The following is a 23,234-nucleotide window of genomic DNA, read 5'->3' on the forward strand; positions in this document are numbered from 1 at the left end:
GTAGTTTGTTTTCTGGGTAACGTTAAGAATCTCTCTATAGATTGTTGCAACACCACCGCCACGGCCAACCGGACGGCATTTATTTTTATAACAGTAGCCAGGTGGACAAGACTCATTAAGACCGAAATAATCATTTGGTTTAAGCCATGTTTCAGTAAGGCAAATTACATCAAGACTATTATCTGTGATCATTTCATTTATAATAACCGCCTTAGGTGTCAGCGATCTAATGTTTAGTAGCCCTAGCTTTAGAAATTGTTTTTGTTCAGTAATTTTTCGAATGTCCCTGTTGTTGGTGATTTTAATATCCATGTAGATAATGAAAAGGACGCATTGAGATTTACAGACATTCTAAACTCTATTGGAGTTAGACAACACGTGTCAGGACCCACTGATTGTTGTAATCATACTTTATATCTAATATTGTCACATGGAATCGATATTGATGCCGTTGAAATTCTGCAGCAGAGTGATGACATCTCAGATCATTATTTAGTCTTGTGTATACTACATTTAGCCAGGGCTGCAAAACCGCCACCCAGCCATAAATATGGTAGAACCATCACTTCTACCACTAAAGATTGCTTTATAAATAATCTTCCTGATCAGTTTCATCGCCTTAGCATACCAGATAGCTTAGAAGACCTCGATGTTGCAACAGAACCTATTGACTATGTCTTTTCCAGCACATTAGACGCAGTTGCTCCTCTGCGCTTAAAGAAGATTAAGGAAACTAATCCAATGCCGTGGTACAACAAGCACACTCAGGCTCTTAAGAGAGCTGCCAGAAAAATGGAGCGCAGCTGGAGGAAAACAAAACTAGAAGTTTTTCCCATTTCGTGGAGAGAGAGAATGATTAAGTACAGAAAGGCCTTTAAAAATGCTAGATCTACTTATTTTTCAAATCTCTTAGAAGAAAACAAACACAACCCTAGGTATTTATTTAATACAGTGGCTAAATTAACAAGAAATAAAGCTTCAACTTCTGATGTTTCCAAACAGCACAGCAGTAATGACTATGAACTTCTTTACTTACAAGATTGACAATATTAGAAAGAAAATTATAACCATGTAACTGTCTACTACAGTATCACGTCAGACAGTGCACTGTAGTGTCCCTGAGGAAAAATTCCATTCATTCGTTGCTATAGGAGAGGAAGAATTCTCTAAACTTATTAAATCATCAAAATCAACAACATGTTCAGTATGTTAGACCCTATGCCGGCTAAGCTATTGAAAGAGATGCCTTCAGAGGTCATAGATCCTCTTCTTAATATCATTAATTCATCTTTATCACTAGGATACGTACCGAAAACTTTTAAGCTGGCTATTATTAAACCACAACTTGATTTTGGAGAATTAGTCAATTACAGGCCGATCTCGAATCTACCTTTTCTGTCAAAAATACTAGAAAAGGCAGTTTCATCACAACTATGTTCCTTTTTAGAAAGAAATGGTATCTGTGAGGATTTCCAGTCAGGATTTAGACCGTACCATAGTACTGAGACTGCTCTCATTAGAGTTACAAATGATTTGCTCTTATCATCCGATCATGGTTGTATCTCTCTATTAGTGTTACTAGATCTCAGTGCTGCTTTTGACACTATTGACCACAATATTCTTTTGAATAGACTTGAAAATTATGTTGGCATTAGTGGAATTGCATTGGCATGGTTCAAATCTTACTTATCTGACCGTTATCAGTTTGTAGTAGTAAACGAAGAGATCTCATATCGATTACAAGTTCAATATGGAGTACCACAAGGCTCAGTACTAGGACCGTTGCTTTTCACTCTGTACATGCTACCCTTGGGAGATATCATTAGGAAGCATGGCGTTAGTTTTTCACTGTTACGCTGATGATACTCAGCTCTATATTTCTTTGTGCCCTGACGAAACATACCAATTCACAAAATTAACGGAATGCATAGCTGATATAAAAAATTGGATGACCAGTAATTTCTTACTACTAAATTCAGAAAAAACAGAGATTCTAATTTTTGGACCAAAAACTTCTTCACATAATAACCTAGAATACTGTCTAACACTTGATGGTTGCTCTGTTAAGTCTTCGTTGTCAATTAGGAACCTGGGTGTGCTCTTTGATACCAATCTTTCATTTGAAAGCCATGTTTCTAGCATCTGTAAAACCGCATTTTTCCATCTTAAAAATATATCTAAACTACGATATATGCTCTCAATGACAAATGCGGAACAGTTAGTTCATGCGTTCAAGACCTCAAGACTAGATTACTGTAACGCTCTTCTGGGTGGTTGTTCTGCTCGCCTGTTAAACAAACTACAGCTGGTCCAAAACGCAGCAGCTAGAGTTCTTACTAGAACCAGGAAGTATGACCATATTAGCCCGGTTCTGTCAACACTGCATTGGCTCCCTGTTAAACATCGTATAGATTTTAAAATCTTGCTACTTACTTACAAAGCACTAAATGGTTTAGCTCCCCAGTACCTGAGCGAGCTCTTAATGCATTATAGACAGTTGATAATACCTAGAATATCAAAATCAACTGCAGGCAGTAGATCCTTTTCCTATTTAGCAACTAAACTTTGGAACAGTCTTCCTATCACTGTTTGGGAAGCAGACACACTCTGTCCATTTAAATCTAGACTAAAAACACATCTGTTTAAACTTGCATACACATAAACCATTATCTATAATTCAAATCATGTAAATTGTTAGGCTGCATAGATTAGGTCAGCCGGAACCGGGAACACTTCCCATAAGACCTGATGTACTTGCTACATCATAAGAAGAATGGCGTCTACGCTAATATTAGTCTCTCTCTGTTTATGACGATAACGCAGCCCTGACGTTTCAACTAAATTATCCCCTGCGAAGGCCCATTTCCCTTTCCTTTCCCTATGTATAGATAAAACGTTATCAAAATTATTCCAGTTCGCATAGATCCACGGACACAACTAATTTTTCTGTATTATGCGGACCGGTAAAGTAATTTGGCAAATTTCACTTTTTTAAAAAAAAAAAAGAAAAAAAAAAGACCAAGCTTCTATGCACACACACACTCAAACATGCAAACCTATAGAATAAACACGTAAATGAACGGAAAGAATGCATTTAAAGGTATTAGGTTTTCAGTAGGAAAGGTGTCATTTAAGCGGCCCCTAAAGTAATAACTAACAATTTTTACAACGGAAGTGATTCAATCCAAAAACCAACTTTAGCTCGATAAGAATTTTCCTATTGTCACTGTGAAGCTGATTTGAAACAATATGTATTGTGAAAAGCGTTATATAAATGAAGATGACTTGACTTGACTTGATTAGTATAGTTCAAGGTTTCAAGGTTTTGTCATTTAAAATCCCTTTTAAACTATATAAATCCTTATAGTAACATTACAAATCAAATTTTGTTAAGGTTTACCACTTCATTTGTTCATTTGATGTATGTTTTTGCAATAATATAAAATTACAATTACTTTTAGACCTGAAAATGTTGATATTTAAAGGGGAAACCTGGAATAAGCATTTTCTTACCTATCATTGATTTCAAATATCCATATCTGCCACAAAAAGTGTGTGTAAGCACGTTTAATTAATGGAGTTAATTAAACGTTAATTACCCAGTTAATTACCCCAAAATGAGTTAATTACCCATTTTGTATTTCAAATACTGAATCTACAAGAAAATATCTCTGCATTTATGTGTGTGTGTAAGCATGCTTAGTATGTATCAAGTATTATTGTTTAAGCCTTTTCTTTCTCTGTGTTTGGTTTTGCATATATCATAGCTGTTCCTCTGTGATTTAAGTGGTGACATGCTTGCTAAATAAAATTTAATATCTTTTTACGCATATGTGCTTAAAGGCCTTAAAGGCTTGAACCCCGGTAAATGCTGCTTGCAGCTTTAATTTATATTTACTTTTCTCTGAATTAACTTAAAATGAGAAATGATGTTAATGTAAAAATTATGAAAAATAAAAGAAAATACTCATAAATATGAAATGACTTATTTTATTTTTCAGAAAACACATCACTCAACAGGGAATATCTGTTGCTTACATTACATAAACTAATAATTCATAAATAATTTTATTTTCAAGTGCTCAGTGGGGATTTGCAATGTGTGAATTTCAATTCAGTAAATCTTGAGACATTTCTTTTTGATTACAACATCTTCACCTCTCATTTGAGAGCAAACCACAGACAGTCTCAGACCGGGGGGATTTTGTCCATGGAGCAGCCACATTTTTCCACAATCATGTTCGGGAATTCTGCCACCTCAATTTCAGTGTAATCTCCCTTTTTTACCAGGTACATCATGGGCAGCGGCGCGCTCTCCATCACCGCACAGGTCCTCTGCCCGTATCCATAGTAACCGCGCTTGGGCTGCTTGCATCCTCCTGCGCATCTGAACGCCTGGTACCCGGCCGGTTCAATGATCCAGTACTGAGTCCAGGTGAGCTCACGAAAGTTGATGAAATGCTCCTCCCGGCAACACTTGCTGCTGTTTGGGCTGGAGTTACAGTTACCCTGGGATCTGTTGACATGAAAATCAATGCTTTTAGTTAATGAATATACAATTAACAGGCGTAAAGTTCTGCATGTCATAAAACTAAATAAGCTGCAGTTTAATAAAAATACTCACCCATATTCATCCAGGTTTAGGGTGTAAAACACAAGTTCTGGTGCACCCATATCCTTCTCCAGGGTGTTCTCCTTTGGGTCCTGTGTGGCAAAGCGCACTCTTTTGGCCATCTCAGCAGCATAGCTACCGGGCCTCTCTCCCTCAGTCCACACTTCCAGATGCAAAGATGTTTTTTTCTGGGATTTAGACCAATAATGTATCGCCTGAGTCACGTCAAAGCTCCTCCAGCCAGACTCATGGATGGGAACCAGTCTATTAAAATGGAAAACAGACTCTTAAGTTTCCATTCATGCATTATAAAATTAAAGGTTGTGATTATTTATGTAAGTATTCATGCTTTTATTATATTTGGACATGTGACATACCTTGAGTCTATGAGTGATGTTCTATTGGAGCCGTTTCCCAGCACTTCCACCCAGTAGATGCTCACTCTGGCGTTGTTTATGGGTCTGTGGTTCCTCCGTTCAGGTTTGGATGGATCCTGTACAGCTGTCTGGAAAAGTTTCAGTTCGGCCATAGTGACCTCAGTGTTTTCTTGCAGCCTGGCCTCCATGTCGAACACAAGACGCTGGCGGGTTGTGTCAGAGTACTTGATTTCTCCTGTAATATCTGTGAAAGACATTAGATCACTGTTTATGACAGATGCACTGTAAAAATGTTTAACAGTTTTAGCAACCATTTTATTTGACAATCATTTTACATATTTTAATGGTAGAATTTTGCTAATTAGCTAATGCAATAGTAAGCTTTTACAGCATTTATTAATTTTGGTTCATGCTAATTTTGACATAATAATACATTTTTTACATTGTATACATTAAGTTGTAAGATGTATACATTAATTTTGCAACAATAATATATTTATACAATAAAATCAATCAAGATCACTTAATTGTGAATAATTATTGTTTATTGTTCATCATACCTAATAAAAAATATATTGTAAATACTGCAATATTAAATTTAGTACAGCATTTTCAAAAAGTAATTTCCATTTTTCAGTTGTAACCCACCTGCATTCCCATGGATGCCTCTTAGAATTCCTGCCAGGCTTGGCACAGATCTCTTCTTACGCTTGTTATGAAGTTTCAGCATGGACAGATATTTGTTCTTGATGTGAGCCGGGATGACTAGATTTTCCAAATCTCTCTTCTGAATCCTGGGGAGTTCTGTTAGTCCGAGTTTTTGGAGCATTGCCTGCTTCATATCCTCATGGTCGAATCCCTCAGTGAATGAGATCACTGCGGCACAAATGAACAGCTGGATGAGCAAAGCCATGCTTGATCTAGTGATGCCAGTGTCGTTCTCCTGATTGAATGACTGACTGAGTCTCTCAGGGTTTATATACAGTTGACCCCCGACCCCCCCCCACCTTCCACCCTGTCTGGCTTTTCGCACCTCCACAAAGGGGAGGCAACCTAAAAAAGACACCCTTCAAAGTCATGTCCCATTTAGGCCACCTATTGTTGCTCATCACTTTTGTGTTTTCAAAATCATCCTAAGTGTGTTTATATAAATTATTATATTATATATTTTGCATATATGCATATAAATATAACAGTATTTACACTTTATGTATTAATACATTTATTTATTAGTTTAATCTAGAATAAATCACTTTTTACATTATGAATGATTGTTTTTATATTTTATTAATTTATTATTTCTAAAGCATAAATTAATGTTTTTGTTAAGAACTATCCTATGTTCAGTGCATTATGTATTTACACTATATATATTATATATATTTTATATTATATTATTAATATGTTATATATTTTTTATGTATTCATAAAATATATTTTTGAAAACAGTCAATCCATGTATTTTATTTTCATTTTAGTAATTTATTATTTATTTATCATTCATAAATGAATGTGTTTTTATGAAGAACACTTTTTTCATCCTAAGTGTGTTCAGTGCACACACACACACACACACACACATATATATAGAGAGAGAGAGAGAGAGAAAAAGAGAAAATTTTGCTTTTATTTATTTAAAGCAACTAATACAACATAAAATTGTGATAATGTATTTAGTGCATGGTTCAGTTATTTGTAGCATTAATTTACATTCTTTCTGCCTGTATTTCAGTTCATTCCCTTCTACTTTCCAACTTTATCCATCTATGGTAAAAGCAGCAGTGTGTTTGGAAGAGCAGAGGAGAGAGGAAAGTGTATTGAGAATTGTCCACCCCTGCTGTCCTATGAGGGAGAGTCATTATTCCACAAACAGAGGCAGCAAATCCAGGAGTGTGCTGAGGGGATGTGGATTGGAGGGAGTTTTCTCAAGGGGGTGATTATCCTGTTACTATTGCAGGACTGCTCAGACCTCTTCAGTCCTGCCAACAGAGGGACTAAACTTACCCCAGTCTGTGTATTGTGTATTGGGGCCACGGGTTGTCCTGGGATGTCAGACAATGACGGCACAGGAACGGCTGATGACGGATCACGTCACGTCAGACAGCTAAGCAAATTTACTTGCTACACAGCCATGTTTTCATGGTAATCGTGTTATTATCTGACGCTGTTTGTCAGGATGGGCAAGACAAGTACAATCCAATGTTTACAATCAACATGGCTATTATTATTCCAAATGAAGTCAATAGCACTACAGATAAGACACGTTTTATTTAACATAAATTTAAGAGCTAAAATTCATACAGAACTGTAAAAAATTACCTTTATATTTATATTGTATTCACTTTTGTGTATAATATTAAAGTGCTAACACGGAAACTTAAAAGAAAGAAAAAATTCTGAAAACCAGACTGGATATTTGAAAACTCCAGCTGACGTGTTAGTAGTTAGATGATAATAAGGCATAATATTAAAAATGTATATGAATTAAAAAAGTAATAATCTGTAGAGCTCAGAAATACTTGTGAAAATGCTAAATTAATGTTTTTACACAGTTGCATCTCTGTCAAAAACTCTTAAGAAAATAGTTTTTTATTATATTTCTGAAAAATCTGATCTAACTTTTTTCCCCAGTAGTTTGAGTATATGTCACAATGTAGTTATGTACACCATTTTCAACTTTAGTCTCAGTATTAAATATTATTATTAATTTATATTTTAATTTCAGTGTACATTTTCAGTGGTAAATTCTAAACCTTCTGTCCCTGTAAGATATTTTATGAGACGTTGAATGTTTTGAATACACAGCATCATAACAAAAGATCTTAGGCCTGAGACTTTCAATGAATCATTAAGTGAAACTATTATTTATACCTATAGACGGTTGTTTTGGAGGGTGGGGTGTTACAACTGACTTTCTTTGATTTCTCCATGCTGCAAATTCTAGCACATCAATTAATTAGATGATCTAGACTGAAAGTGGTATTTCTCATTTTCTAATTGCATATGAAAAGGGATCAGAAGGATTAAACCAACAATAACACTGTCCTGTATTTTACCCCTTTTAATCAAGAGCCCCAATAAACACAAAAGGTGTTAATGATGATCATTATAGACCCTGTTCATTGAAACCAGCCCAGCTACACAACTTAGCTGTCCTTAATGTTTACTGCTATGATGGAGGGCTTTATTTGATCCACTATCAAGACTAATAGAAATGAAATTAAGCTATTCAGCCAGACAAACTGTTAATAAACAGTCTGGTTTGGCTTTCTTTGCTTAAGAATGCCAAACTGAATCACAGTTTGTCTGCATTCTATAAATTATGTTCCACATTCATTCACATCCCAGCACTGTAACCATTTATTTCCATGAATACCATGCAAGCGGTTTGAAAAGTAGTAAATTAATAATTTAAATGCCCAGTAGGTGACGCTACTTTAACATGTTTTGCATGGAACTATCACCAAATTGTCTGGAGAAGATATTCAGTGGATTATTTCAGTCTCCAGGGGGAGCTCTGGCATTTGCAGATTTGATCACAACATAGTAAACGAACATTTATATGTGCACAGCATCGCGCCGGCGATGAGCCTTCAGCATACAGTTTAAACACATTTAGGCCTATGTAATTATGCCATAGTAAAATCAAAGATGTTATTCTGCGTCATAATAACATAATTCTATTTAACTTGTCATGATAATTTCAGTCATTTCCTCAGAGGTTTAACATTATTTACTTCATTAATAATTAAATTCGCAATGTGCTTGTCACACTGGTACCGCTTTGATGTTACTTAAAAATTTAAGCCAGCAATTAAAGTTAACTTTTTAATTTTAGTGGAATTAATTTTGTTACATTGTACACTTGTTGTACTTATACTTGGAAATTCACAGATAGAAGCATCTTTTTAGTATTTTCCATTTATTAAAATTGTTTTATGTACTATAATTTAATATACCAAAAGAATGCGCTTACCTTCGAATGATGGACACTTTATTAAAGTTTCTAAATAGATATACAGGTTACTAAATAAAATAAAAGATGATAGATAGATAGATAGATAGATAGATAGATATACAGACAGACAGACAGACAGGCAGACAGATATAAATAGACAGATATGCAGACAGCAGAGATACAGACGATAGATAGACAGCCAGACAGACGATAGATAGATAGATAGATAGATAGACACTATAATTTAATATACCAAAAGAATGTTCTTCTTACCTTTGACTGATGGACATCTTATTAAAGTTTCTATATAGGTTACAACATAAAATAAAAGATAGATAGATAGATAGATAGATAGATAGATAGATAGATAGATAGATCTATTTTTGGCAAATGGCCCTTTAAGGCCCTTTCACACCAAAAGTGAAATGAATAAGCCTCAGGCTGAAGGAAATGCATATTTACGGCTGTACAGAGGGCGCAGCTCAAACAAACCTTTCAGGTGTGCTACTATTCTGGATTAAAGAAGAATAGGATACAGGAGAAGGAATTCCAAACTCTTATTTCCAAATCTAATATATAGTAATTTTTGCTTATTAGTATGGTTGAATTAGATCGTTAAAGGTCAGCAGCAAAGACATTGGTTAATAAAGTTAGATTAAACACGTAAAGTATATTTCTGTAAATTAATAGTTAATTATTACAGGTTTGCATAAAATTCTGAGATTGCATTTCATTGTTTTCATTCATTTTGAGGAATACTGAATGTTTTCGTGCAAGTGAGATGAGTAAATGCATGTTCACATTTAGTCTAGAACTACAATAACCATAATGTTCACACAGCGCACACAACGCCTCTGCACTTTATTTCTCTCAACATGGGGACAGGAGAGCTGTCAGTCAATAAATGTGAAAAAGTAACTTGCGTTACTTATTTGAAAAAATGTAACTTAGATATTTTGTTGTAAACTGAAAAAGTAATGTGTTAATTCGCTAGTTACTTGAAAAAGTAATCTGATTACGTAACTCAAGTTACTTGAAATGAGTTACCCCAAACACTGATTATAGCTAATATAAATAACACTAATATAAATTTCAAGAGTAAAGGAACTATTTCAACTACTTAAACAACTAAACTACAGTAAGTTATCTGTATAAGCATATTTAATACAATCATAAAAAATGAAAGTTTGAACACTTGTGACCTCAACCTGCCTCACCCCCTCCAAACCACCCCACTCACCTCCCTAAATTCTCTGGTTAAGCAAAACAGCTGTTATAGATGTGTGTATTTATGTGTTTATGTATACTTGTGTAGCATGTATATTTATGTTTTTGTTTATATATATATATATATATATATATATATATATATATATATATATATATATATATATATATATATATATATATATATATATATGTGTGTGTTTATATTTGTGTATTGTGAAAGTGTGTCCATCTGTCTGTGTTTGTATGCATGTGTGTTTATTTATGTAGGCTATATGTAAGTGTATTTATATTTATTTATATAGTATTTTTTTAGAGTGTCTGAGAGTTTGTATGTATTCTGTAGCTATGTATGTGTGTTATGTAAATGTGTCCTTGTATGTAGGCTACTGTATGTTTATGTAAATGCATGTATATATGTTTATGTGCATGTATGTTTATTTTGATATGTGTGTGTGTATCTGAACGTGCATGACTGTGTGTGTGTGTGTGTGTGTGTGTGTGTGTGTGTGTGAGAGAGAGAGAGAGAGAGAGAGAGAGAGAATCGCCATGTTTCTCCTCATCATTCCTGAAACACACTCAGCGGCGGCGGGCAGATGAGAGAGAATCACCCCGTCACTCCGCATCCACACCACCACTACCACCACCACCACCACCACCAACAACACCATCCTCCTCATCTTCACCCCATCACCATCACCATCATCATCATCTGACGGACTTCATCCCACTGGCAGGACTTACTTTTTGAGGAAATATTCAAGGGAAAAGGACTGAGGAAAACTTAAGTGACACTCAATCGGTGCCTTTGGAGAACTTCGCTAAACTCACTTTTTTTTTTGCGGATATAAACACAACTTATCTATCTTTTCCAAACATGTAATGCCTAAATATCACATTTGGGGGGCGTGTCATGTTATTTCTGTTGGTTTTGAGAAGAATTCTCTTTGAGGACGAGCTAAAATCGGTTAGCCTGCTAGCCGAACGTCTTTATTAGCCGGATCATTAGCATCAGTTATTTTAACCCGTTAAAGTTGAACAAACTGAGGATCTTTTAAACTTTATATACTTGACATGGTTTGACACTAGTATTAGTTAATATTAATACACGATTTTTGTATTTATATGAGAAAAAAACACTTAAGATACATTGTGGTCCGAGAATGTTGTTAGCTGGTTAGCTTGAGTAGCTACAGAAAAGGCACTTAAATATGTGTAAATTAATATTTACAAAACGCAAGATATAAATTACTGTTTTACACAGAAGGTCAAGGACTTTTTTTTGATAAATGCTTAAATTGTCTTTTCCCATCTCATTTGCTGGTTTGTTTATTTTTCACTGAGTATATTAAAAGATGTAGTGACAAGTTTTATTTGTGTATGAAATTAAAATTAGTTTTGAGTTTACTGCAGTTTTGTAACTGCATTTTACTGTGATGATGGGTGGGTTATTTATATAGCTATTTACAGATCCCATCCAAAGAATATCCGCATCGATTTTAATAACTTTACACTACATTTTTTGGACTGACATTCGTTTTGAACCATGTCTGGAGAAGTGCGTTTGAAAAAGCTGGAAAAACTGATCCTGGATGGTCCTGTTCAGTCTAATGGACAGAGTTTTAGTGTTGAAACTCTTCTGGATGTTCTCATCTCCCTTTATGATGAGTGCATCAATTCCCCACTCAGAAGAGAGAAGAACATTGCTGAGTTTTTGGAATGGGGTGAGTATGGTGCTTTAAGACATTTTTACACTTACTAAAATCAATGCATTCCATCTTTGCATTTCATGTTCAAACCCTCTTAAACCCAAGCATTTTATGTTTAAAGCATCTACTAAGTTCAGTAGATGTTTGGATTTTAAAGTCATCATAAATAAGCATATTTCCCTTAAGTTCATGCAACAAATGTCTTTAAGACACCTTTGGCAGCACTGAATCATAGGTGTGTGTGTGTGTACAGCCCTGGAAAAGTCAAGTAGCAACATGCTGTTGAATTCTGAGCCATCATACCAGCATGCTGAGCAGTATATCATGGAGCATGGAAAGAAATTAACCTCAGTAAGGGAGTACAAGTTATTGGACTTTGATTAAACAGTGTCACAAACGATTTCTATTTAAAAGTGCGCGTGTTATTAAATGTCTTAAAGGGCTAGTTGAAAAGTTATGAAAGAAATCTACTTTTGCTCGTGGCAAAGTGTTCTGACACTGAAGGATGTGCTATTCACTGTCATGGTGATTGATCAAACTGGTTCCATATAGGAAAGACTATAGCTGGTGGGATTGTGCATGAATAAGGTAGAAAAAGTCCCCTGGGCCATACGGTGTCATTCTCTTTATGAATAACACTGCTGACGTATGAAATATGAAATCTCCCTCTTTTGTGTTATACAAAGCATTTCACCAAGCATGGAATATGACAAGGACTTTTGTGGTGGTAAAGTTGTAAATACATTAACTGAATTCAAGTAGACACTGCTGGGAAGTATTAAGTGGCCAGTCATGTGACTAAAATGTAGCTAAACTTATACAGTGTAATGGGAAAAGCAGTGTATTGTTTGAGTATGTTTAATCAGGGGCCTCATGACTTGGCTTAACTAATGAATATGACTTTAAACTTGTTACATGTTTAAGTTGAGCAGGAAATGACTGGAGCGCTACATCACATTCCACCGTGAATGAACATAGTGTGCCATTTGTTTGTTTATTTTGTGGCGTGACTTGCAGCTACCCTGAATGACCAGAATTGTAAACATTCCTTCCATGGAAGCAGAAGGCATGATGCATGCAGTATAGACTGAACAAGTGCGGCAGAAAATAATAAAAGCACACTATAACACAATAATACAAAGGATAGATCGTATTGGTAGGGAACAGAAAACAATTGTGAATATATGCACTTGTAGACTTCTTAAGCTGAGCATATGCTATATTTTAGGCTAATGTTTTGCGATAAGACACTTGATTTCAGGTTGATTCATTTCTTGTCAGCCTCTCGCTAAATCATCGATGCTTAGATACTTTCCTTTTTTTTTTTTTTGTTGCATATACTCTTTAAGGCTTGGCTACTGCAATGTTGCTGTAATGAAAGGAATACGCTCTTCAGGTAATTGACTTGTCCTCTAGTTCAGAATTTTAAAAAGCAGTAAACAGCTCTCTCCGTTGCATTAGGCTAAAATGATCCTTACACCCCTTTAAGCCACAGGTTGGTGGAGACGATGCCAGGACAAGATTGAACTCGTGCCCAGATCATCAGCCAGATTTGTGTTATCTCTGCAAGGGTCCTGTGACGACCACATGCTTCAGATTGGATACTTTAATTTTTATCTGACAGTTGACAGTTTTAGAGATGGTACATGTAACATCCATCATAACTGATGCATTCATTGAAATGTTTCTTTTGGGGTTGTGTAGTGTAGTTTGGTCCGATAACTAGGGGTGTAACAATATATCGTGTCACAATATATCGCAATGCAAAAATGCAAAAAATGTATAGTTCACCCAAAATGAAAATTACTGTGCAAGAAAAAATTCAAGTTTACAGAGTTTTAGTGTCAGTTCTACATTGAACTACTATATATAATGTTGAATATAATGTATAATAATGCAATGGGGGAATATTTGTGGGTCCTGAAAATGCCAAATGTCTTGTGTTACCAGTAAAAAGTGGCCTACATTATTTTAAATATATCTAGTCAATGACAGAGTGCAAGCATATTTGTATTTTTCTGTATTTTCAGCTTCAGAATCATGAATATTTTTATTCTGGTGTCACCATTGCCTGTGCCTTGGGTTTCAGCACCAAGTCCAAGCCTGTTCATTTCCACCCCCAATGTAATACCAATTTTAGCATTTTAATCAACAGTTAATTTTTTGTTAACCTTTTACCATATGCCTTGAAGTATCGCAATAATATCATATTGTGAGTTCAGTATCGTGATATGTATCGAATCGTGACATGAGGGTATCGTTACATCGTCACTGTAAGGTTGTAGATTCAAACCCTACAAAAGCTAAATGATGAGCAAAATGGTAATCACAGGATTTATAAATAAAATGTTTAAAAAAATAAAGCATTTTCCTCGTATTTTCATGGTTTAATCAAACTTGTAGGGTCATTAAAAAAAAATATCCCCTCCAGATAGGGCTCGACGATTAATCGAAAATGCAATTTTCCCTTGTCGGTTATTTCGATTTTTAATCCTGTTAATACTTTCCCCTTAACCTGTTAGCGTTCCACTGTACCACCCATGGTACAAATACCATTAAAAAGAGACCTTAGGAAGGGGTTAAAAACATACTACCGCATGTGTAGTCACGTGACTCCGCCCCGTCCAGTCAGCAGCATGGAAGTAACACTGAGGCGAACTCAAACGCTGAGTCAACACGCAGAGGCGGCGCATGAGCAGCGAGCCCAGAAGTGATCACTTTCACTTGGTCTTCACTAAACTTTGTCAATTGTATGTGTTTTAAGGCTTGCCAATTTGGACATTCAAGTGATTTTAGACCATCGATGTGTATCATTATATTGAGCTACTGAGCTGATGCATTGTGGCACACAAACACTCATACAGACAGTAGCTGCGCATCACATGAAGATTGCGCGCACAGAGAGGAGCGCAGAAACTCATCAACGCTGTCCTGTGATTTATCACTAAAGTAGCTTAGAAACTCAAAAGATACAGCATATATGTTTCTACTTTTGACTACTTACAGCCCACAGCTTCACGGTTAATAGATAGACTTTGTGACTAATTCACACATGCAATTGCTCTCATTAATGCATTCAAATAAATGTAGGCTACTAGTACTGTGCTAATTTCTCTGTATCTGATTTACAACGAGCAGAAATCTATAAGAAATGTTATAAACCATAGATAAAATAACTGCTGAAAGTGAGCTGTTATGTCGGAGCACTCTTTCATTATTAGGAAAAAATAATCCCACCTTTAATAGTCAAGCATATTTACAGTATAAACCTTGTCAGTGAACTATGAAGGGGAAAAACCAAAAACAAAATAATCGTTCATTAATCGTATTTGAGGTAAAATTTTCAATTAATCAAGATTTTGATGTTAGGTCATATCGTCCAGCCTTACCTCCAGACATCACTTTTGACCACTACTGTACAGTATATATATATATATATATAAGATCATTGTTTGAAGTGAAATCCAGCATCAATGTGTAATATGTAGACACACTATATTATAGATATATGTTTGAATTAGAAAAAGTAGGCATTGATATTGTATGCTTCCAATATCTGCTCTTATCAGGTGATTAATGTTTTTTTTTTTTTAATAAAAACTGCTAATTCTTTAGGCATATTCATATGGTCACTGTTCACATATCATGCATCTTTAAAAAAATAAGTTGAGTCTGCTTACATGCACAATCTTGCTGAAGCAAAATCTGATCAGCAGAGCTAGATTGGCTTGCTTTCCAACCCGTGTTCTGCACATGTCTTTGACATTTTGACATCAAAACAGTTTTCTTGCATTTTCTGTTTATTGATGTGCATGTGTTAACCCCTTTTTATAATTAGCCAAGTTTTGACATTTAGCATTTCTTTGTGCTTTTAAATGCATTCATTGAATAATTAGCAATTAGTGTGCCAATTTCATGGTCTTTCTGCTTTCTCTGCTGATCTGTAAGAGGCCTGAAAACTTTTATTTTAAAGCAAATGTAGGAATGTGCAAGTCACAGATGCTGTTCAGGCCCAGCTGTTTGAAAGAAAAGGCTGACTCGGTGGACGGTGACTAACAACGACCCTCTGGTATTTGAAGAAGTCCCCTTGTGTAGTGAGTTCCCCCGGACAGCTGGTTTCAATTGACAACCCAGGCGGTTTTATGTGACTATCCTGTCACAACCCCAACATCTTCTGCTTTTCCAGTGTTCTAGCTTTCATACCGTCTAAGTTTATTTATGCAAGTTGGGTTTGCTGTCAGGTATAACCGGTCTCATATTTTGGGATTAGATTTGTATTAACTTTGGGAGGTTTCTCGTATTCAAATGTTAAATCCTCCTCATCACAAGCTTTTCATTTATATTTAGTCCTTATTTGTATCTGCATTATGGCAAGTCAGCTCTTGTTTAGTTGCTGTGATTGGCAAGACCAATATGATTTTTAGGGATGGGTATAATCTTGTTGTCTGTCCTGAACGGATTGGGTTTAGGACCAGACTTGTTCCTCCATTGTTATTGGCTTTCTCACAAATGAAAACAAGGGCCAGTGTATAAACACTATGGGGTGTTTTTTACAGTTTTAAAATCCATCCAAGTTTAATAACATGACTGATCTTCAGAGTATCAGACTAGCTTATGTTTGCAGATCATGTTGTTTTTGTCTTTCTTGACACGTAATATTATGGTTTCGTGTATTTGAGATTAGTCATAATAGTAAAAGTTGAACACCCTTAATTCTTATGATTTTAAGGTTGCATTACACATTATATCACCATTTGTAGGTTCTTTTGACTTTGAAAATGTCAGCTTTTTATATTTGTTTATTGATTTCAGACTTTGAAAATGTCAGCTTTTTATATTTGTTTATTGATTTCAGATTTTTAATCACTGTTTTAATTTTTTTTTGTTGAAGTTCTTAAATTATCCTAACTTAATTATTTAATTTCGATTGATAAAATTGGTCTGAAATGAATAGTTTTTGTTTCCGTTTTAATGTATGAAATAACCCTGTCACATTAAACAAAAGCTGACAATTTATTTTACGCCTAGTGTTTGTATTATGCAGACATTTCACAGCGAAAATGCTCTTGATGTTGGAGTCGAGAAGAGCAGGTTTGAACACAGCACGCGCTCACAAGTATATCTGTGAGTCTTTCTGCAGTCTGGCTTTAAGCGCTTCTTTCCCTCTATGGAAATTGTGTTTTAATGATCCTGCCAGTGTCTTTGCCTTTATATGGTCTCCTAATGCTGGTCTCTTGGGTATTGCAGGAGATAGATGGTGTGGTTCATTTGATTTGCAGCTTTGTGTCCCCTTACGCTGGAGACTGTGACAGTGATATATACACAATGAGCTTTCTGCATTCAGATCTTTAAAGAACACCGACCCGAGCATGCTGCAGTTGTTTTAAACACTTTGAAAACAGTGTAGGTTCATCTTAGGAAGGCTTGACCTTTAAACTGTCCTTCATAAATAGACTTTATACACTTTCCCTGGTTGATGTATTAGAGGCTATGATGGCAGTTCTAGGTGGTCTGTTTTCCATCTGTTTCTAATGCCCTGTAAAAATGATCCCTGACACAGTGGTAACATTTGATATTCACAGCATTGTTTATGTTTACATGGAATCTCGCTCACAAAGCTGTGTGTAGATTTCATATCAACAAATCAGTCACCTGACATTTTGGCTAATGGAACTTGTCCTTTGCAGCTTGAAATGTTTGGCCTTGAGGTGTGTTCACTGTGTGAAGCAAGAAATGATATATCCCATGCTATATATCTTCCATGCTAAGTAGTTGTGTGTTGATAGACCAATATAATGCTTGATATTCAGCAGATTTTTGGCATCGACTTTTGGTGCATTTCTTTTTTTTTTTAACAAATACTGGAGGTCGATTGATTTTACCAATATAGATTATGAACTAACTAGGTTGGACTAACTTGCTGGCCTATAACCAATCAATCAACTGATAGTTTTTAAAATGGATACTGAACAGTGCTTCCCACTGGTTTGAAATATAGTTGCGGTGGTAGCCAGGTGAAAAATTGTCCTATTACCCACGGCACAAAAATGGTCTACTACATGTGACAAACAACAAATAATGTGTAATTTTTAACAATATTTTTATTTATTGAAATTCATTTTAATTACATAGACTACTATTACATTTAATTACATACTAATATTAGACATTATTATGCATAGTAAATTATGCAAAATTATAGCATTTAAATGTTAGAGTTCTCCTTGCTTTGTCATATAGTGTCACTCTCAGTGAATGGGACACAGATTTTACTGATACTAGTAAAATCTATATATTGAATAATATGTATCAAATAATGTTTTTAGTTTTTTCTTCCTGTAGGGGGAGCATCCCAGCCAGAGACTACAGCAGTTTACTATGAATTAAATGGAAATCAAATTACATACTACAATTTATTGTGTAACCAAAATACCAATAATGCCCAGAAGAAGAAAAAAAAAACTTTAATTATACTTTTAATTATAAACAAACACAAAATACACAGGGACTCTTATTCTGATTCTTCAGATGAGAGATAAAATATGCATTCTTACAACTGTCTCTAAAACATATTATATAAAGGCCATAAAGTAGACATTGTCATAATTCATCAACTCGAGTTCATTAGCAATGGCTTGGCATAAATGCGTGCTATTCATTGAATTGGGAATAACTTTGAAGCAGTCTGAAGCGCCGCCTTTGTGAAATATCCACCGCGTCTCTGCAGTGCATGTGGGAATGTCAGCGGGAGTAAACAGTTCTCGTGCACACAGAACGAGCAGGTACAAAACGCGTAGGGGCGAAGGGAGATTTTCCACTAGTTATTCGATCGCGGATGGTTTCATTATCTCGGGTGGATTAAAAAGTATAAAAGGATAAAAATAATAAAAGCAAAAATGTGTCTCCAAATATACTTGGGTGGCTGTTAATATACCTGGGCGGCCCGCCCAAGTAAAGTCTATGTGTGGGAAGCACTGCTGAATGAAAGCAAACATAACACATGTAAAATGGTGAACTTTAATACAAAAAAAAAAAAAAAATAGCACTGAACCATGAAAGTGTACTGTATTTTTAAATATAAATATTAATATATTAATTATACCTTGTTCATTCATGTTAGTTCATAGTGCATTAACTAATGTTAAGAGATATAGCTTTAAAATTTAAAAATGCATTAGTAAATGTTGATATTAACAAATTAACAATATTAACCTTAGTTAATGTTACAAATGGACTCTAAACATGTGCCTATATACGGTAATATGATATATCACGATAATGAATATGCATGATGTTGTTATCGTGGGCACTTTAAAATACTGAAAATAATTATGAATTATTCAAATTTTTAGAATGGATTTTAAGAATACTTTTCAATCAACTGGATAAAATGTACAATAGGCACATGCATTCTGATGTAAACAACAAAAACACAGATGAGAAGGCGGAGGAGATTTGGCAGGAGATGGCACTTATGGAACAGCAGAAATTGCAGTTGTTACCCTGGTAACCCCATAAACAAAGCAGCTGCACTACTTTCTGTTTCTGAACACTATTTAAATATTTTAAACAGCCGTTCAGATTTTTGTATTCGCAATGGTGTTTATCAGAGCATCAAATGCTTAAATACTTAAAGGACTTAGGGCCAGATTTACTAACAGCTTGCGCCAGCGCAAACCTTCTTTGCTGTTAAAAAATAAGACCTTTGTTCAAATTAAGATATTTTTATGAAATCCGAGAGGTGTCTGACTCCTCCATAGACAGCAATTTAATTACCACTTTCAATGCCCAGAAAGGTAGAAAAGAAATTAAAATAGTCCACGTGACTACAGTGGTTCAACCTTAATTTTATAAAGCGGCGAGAATACTTTTGTGCGCAAAAACAAAACAAAAATAACAACTTTATTCAACAAATTCGTCTCTTCCCTGTCAGTCTCCTGTCTCCTGTCAGGACAATGTTTATGTTGTATAGACAGTGCAGCGCTTCTGTGTTCTACGTCAGAACGTGACTGAGTATTGCTCAACGCTGTTCACGTGAGCAGCACGACGTATGCGTGTGATGCTGATGCAGGAGCTGGCCAATACTGAGCCGCCAATCGTAGAACACAGAAGTGCCGCACTGTCTATACAATGTAAACAGCGCAGGAGACTGACAGGGAAGAGACAAATTTGTTGAATAGAGTCAAAGGCCACAGAATTGTAATTAGACACGTGTATATTGTATGTACTATTTCATTCCATCTATTTCATTCCATAAAATAGATGGTAACGATCGTGGCATTAAACATTTAGGTCGGACTTGTGTGTGTTTTTGTCACATTGTTTTGACTGCTTGAGGTATTACTAATGTTAGCGTCCTCTCAGCCTCGACGGCAAACATACTTTCTCCACTAATGCAACATCTAGTCAACAAATTAATGAGCTACATTATAATGAAATGAAAACATATACGGTAGTGTTACTAGTGTACTGTATACATACCGTTTCGTTGTCTATGCTTTAAATCCGTATCTGAAGTGTCCCGCTCTGTGCAGTCTCACATGTCAAAACAAACTCCACAGAGCATTAGTGATTTTGCCTCTAGACCCCGCCTTCAAACTGTATAATGACAGCGGACCCTTCTCAGCAACGGACTCAATAGGGAAAAACTATCGGTATGGATTTTTGCCAGTAACCAACTGTTCCAGCAATCGGTGCCAATTAATCGGCAAAACCGATCAATCAGTAAACCTCTAATAAATATTCATTAAGTTTTCATTTCGTCAGGTTTGTGTATCTCATTTGCTCTGATTAAAATTGTATTATGTATATATTTTAGCATTGGCCATCCTGCTCTCTGGAAATCAGAAATTGCTGTTGAAAACTGACACTGTTCTTAATCAGCTAGAACAACAAGCGATGACAACCTAGACATTTTGATTGTCACTTGGTTTCTGTTTCTATTATGATTTATTCTGTAATCCCAGTGAAATCGCAATGATCCATATCCATATTAAACATCACAAACATTCTGAATGGCTGTAATTTTGCCCTATTGTAGATATTTTTCACTGTAATTGTCACTAGTAAATTGTTGCATTGCAATTAGGATGTGATGTTAAATTACTTGCTCAAATGCATTGAGGTTAAACCAACAACAAACCCAGATCTTTAACCACTACGCCACACCAGCCATAAACTATTGTTGCTTTCTGTCATTTTACAGTGTGTTAGTTACGTCTTTGGAATCTCTTGTTAGTACAGAAATTATACACTCTTGCCAAAGGCATGACAGTAAAAACACATCCTAGTCATGTGATTTCAACAGGGACTTGGAATCTGGATTTGCGTGTTTGACGAGAGAGGTCAGATTTACCATATTTTCTTATCTTATTTTTGTTGTTTCCATAGAAGTGAGGCCAGCACCATTAGTGAACTTCACAAAATCAACAATGTCACCAAAGAAGTGTGTTTTTGGTTGTGAGGGAAAGATAACCTTGTTTCCCAAGGAACCCAGCGTTAAGTGGAGCTGAGAGTTTTGTTCTCACGCATTACATTGATGTACTCTCGTTATTTGTCATTAAAATAACCATAGAAACTGATAGTTGCAATCACTTTTTTATTGGTTAAAATGAATGGAGAATATCTCGTGTTTTTCATAAGCCCTCAGGATCGGCGCTTATGGTTTCATAAACAAGGCCCAGTTCTACACTGGATTTACAGATCGTTTGAAACTGAAAGATGGAGCGGTCACAGCGATAATGATCCCGGTCATGAGTCGGAACCGCAGGTGGTGAGCAAAACTGCTTCAAATGTCTGTGTTGTTGGCAATAGGCTCCTAAGTGCATATAATGTAAACAACACGAACATAGTGAATTTATAAATTCCTTATTCATCATTCACTATACGCTATATTCATTATAGTGATTCAAAAGTTATCCATGGATAATGCGATGGTGTATTGTGTGTGTTTAAATACATTTGTTTAGCTGACCACTGATAGCTTGCAGCCGATCTCTACACAAAAGCTGCGTGCTTGTGACAGCTCGTCACTCTATCTGCGCTCACAGCAACACGCCTCCAGGCGCTCGGCTGTTTTCTGAAATATTCGGTACAGCGTATGTATCTTTTATAAATATGATAAAACTAAGGACTTTTCAGCGATATGAAGGATGCTATACTACTCTATAGGTACTTAAGATTAACATGAGATTGGCAGAAACTGTGTGTGATATCCCCCCTTTAAGATAACTTCTATATGTAAATGGCCGCTGTTATGATTGGATAACCTCTTAAAAGGATAGTTCACCCAAAAATGAAAAAAAAATTCTCCAGAGCTGCTGTATAGATAAACTAAATTAATAACTAATAATTTTTACAATGGAATGAATCATTACTGAACTTACTTAAGCTGGACAATGTCACCATTTTCTTCTAGAGCTGCCTATAGACAAAATTATGTTCCCTCTATCACTGTAAAGCTGCTTTGACACAATCTGCATTGTAAAAAGCGATATATAAATAAAGGTGCCTTGACTTGATTTGACCCTTGTGTCGTTCCAAGCCCATAAGACCTTCGTTCATCTTTGGAACGCAAATGAAGATCTTATATATCTTATACTCATATGGAAAACTAATCCATATGAATTGAGTGGTTTATTCCAATTTTTCGCTTTTTATGATGAACAGATTTAATTTAGGCTTTTACTCACATATAAACATCGTTCAGCGAACATAAACAGAAGCGCAACTGAACTTGAATGACGCGCAAACATGCTCAAGCTTCTGTTTACCACAACCGATGTGTGAGTTGATGAATGTTTACATGTGAATATAGGCCTAAATTCAATCTGTTCATCAGAAAATTTGTACTAAACTGCTCAATACATATGGATTAGTTTTACGATCTCTATATGAACTTTTTGACGCGTCAAAGTTTCAATTAAGTAGCTGTGTATGGAGGGAAAGAAAGCTCTCAGATTCCATCGAAAAGATCTTAATTTGCGTTCAGAAGATGAACGAAAGTCTTAGGGGCTTGGAATGACATGAGGGTGAGTAATTAATGACAGAATTTTCAATTTTGGGTGAATCAACCCTTTATATATTACAAATGAGTCACAGCTACTTTGTTGCCTACTGAATAGGTAAATGTGTCTGATTGAGCAACTTAGTTTACTTTAATGGTCTGGGTGCATTGTTTATATGGTATTGGGTAGGGGTGTGACAAAATATCTTTCTCTGTGTGATACGAGAATTGATACACTGGCACCAAATATCGATTATTTTAATTAATAAAATAAAGCACTCTAAATAGATTGATACTAAATAGATAAACAAGTTGATATGCAGTTAAATGTGTTGGTTTACACACA

At 35.5% G+C, this 23,234-nt stretch overlaps 2 protein-coding genes across 21 annotated transcripts in view; one reads left to right on the plus strand and one right to left on the minus strand.

The window, feature by feature from the left end:
* Nucleotides 1–4,188: 4,188 nt before the first annotated feature.
* On the minus strand, nucleotides 4,189–5,902 carry lft2 (lefty2). Its single transcript, XM_051868866.1, has 4 exons — nucleotides 5,638–5,902; nucleotides 4,990–5,233; nucleotides 4,625–4,876; nucleotides 4,189–4,516 (listed from the first exon to the last, which is right to left on the minus strand). The coding sequence occupies exons 1-4, from the start codon at nucleotides 5,900–5,902 to the stop codon at nucleotides 4,189–4,191; spliced, it is 1,089 nt and encodes a 362-aa protein (XP_051724826.1).
* A 4,820-nt stretch (nucleotides 5,903–10,722) lies between these two features.
* The window catches only part of cdc42bpaa (CDC42 binding protein kinase alpha (DMPK-like) a), a 70,987-nt gene continuing 58,475 nt past the window's right edge, over nucleotides 10,723–23,234 (plus strand). For 14 of the 20 annotated variants that reach the window (XM_051868787.1, XM_051868798.1, XM_051868801.1 and 11 more), the window contains exon 1: nucleotides 10,723–11,898. In XM_051868787.1, coding sequence (XP_051724747.1) covers nucleotides 11,721–11,898 — 178 coding nt within the window. In that variant the 5' untranslated portion in view covers nucleotides 10,723–11,720. The remainder of the gene's footprint in view (nucleotides 11,899–23,234) is intronic. The other 6 variants (XM_051868803.1, XM_051868802.1, XM_051868807.1 and 3 more) reach the window with 2 other exon arrangements.

This window comes from Ctenopharyngodon idella, chromosome 17, assembly GCF_019924925.1.
Source record: "Ctenopharyngodon idella isolate HZGC_01 chromosome 17, HZGC01, whole genome shotgun sequence".
In the NCBI taxonomy this organism is placed as follows: domain Eukaryota; kingdom Metazoa; phylum Chordata; class Actinopteri; order Cypriniformes; family Xenocyprididae; genus Ctenopharyngodon; species Ctenopharyngodon idella.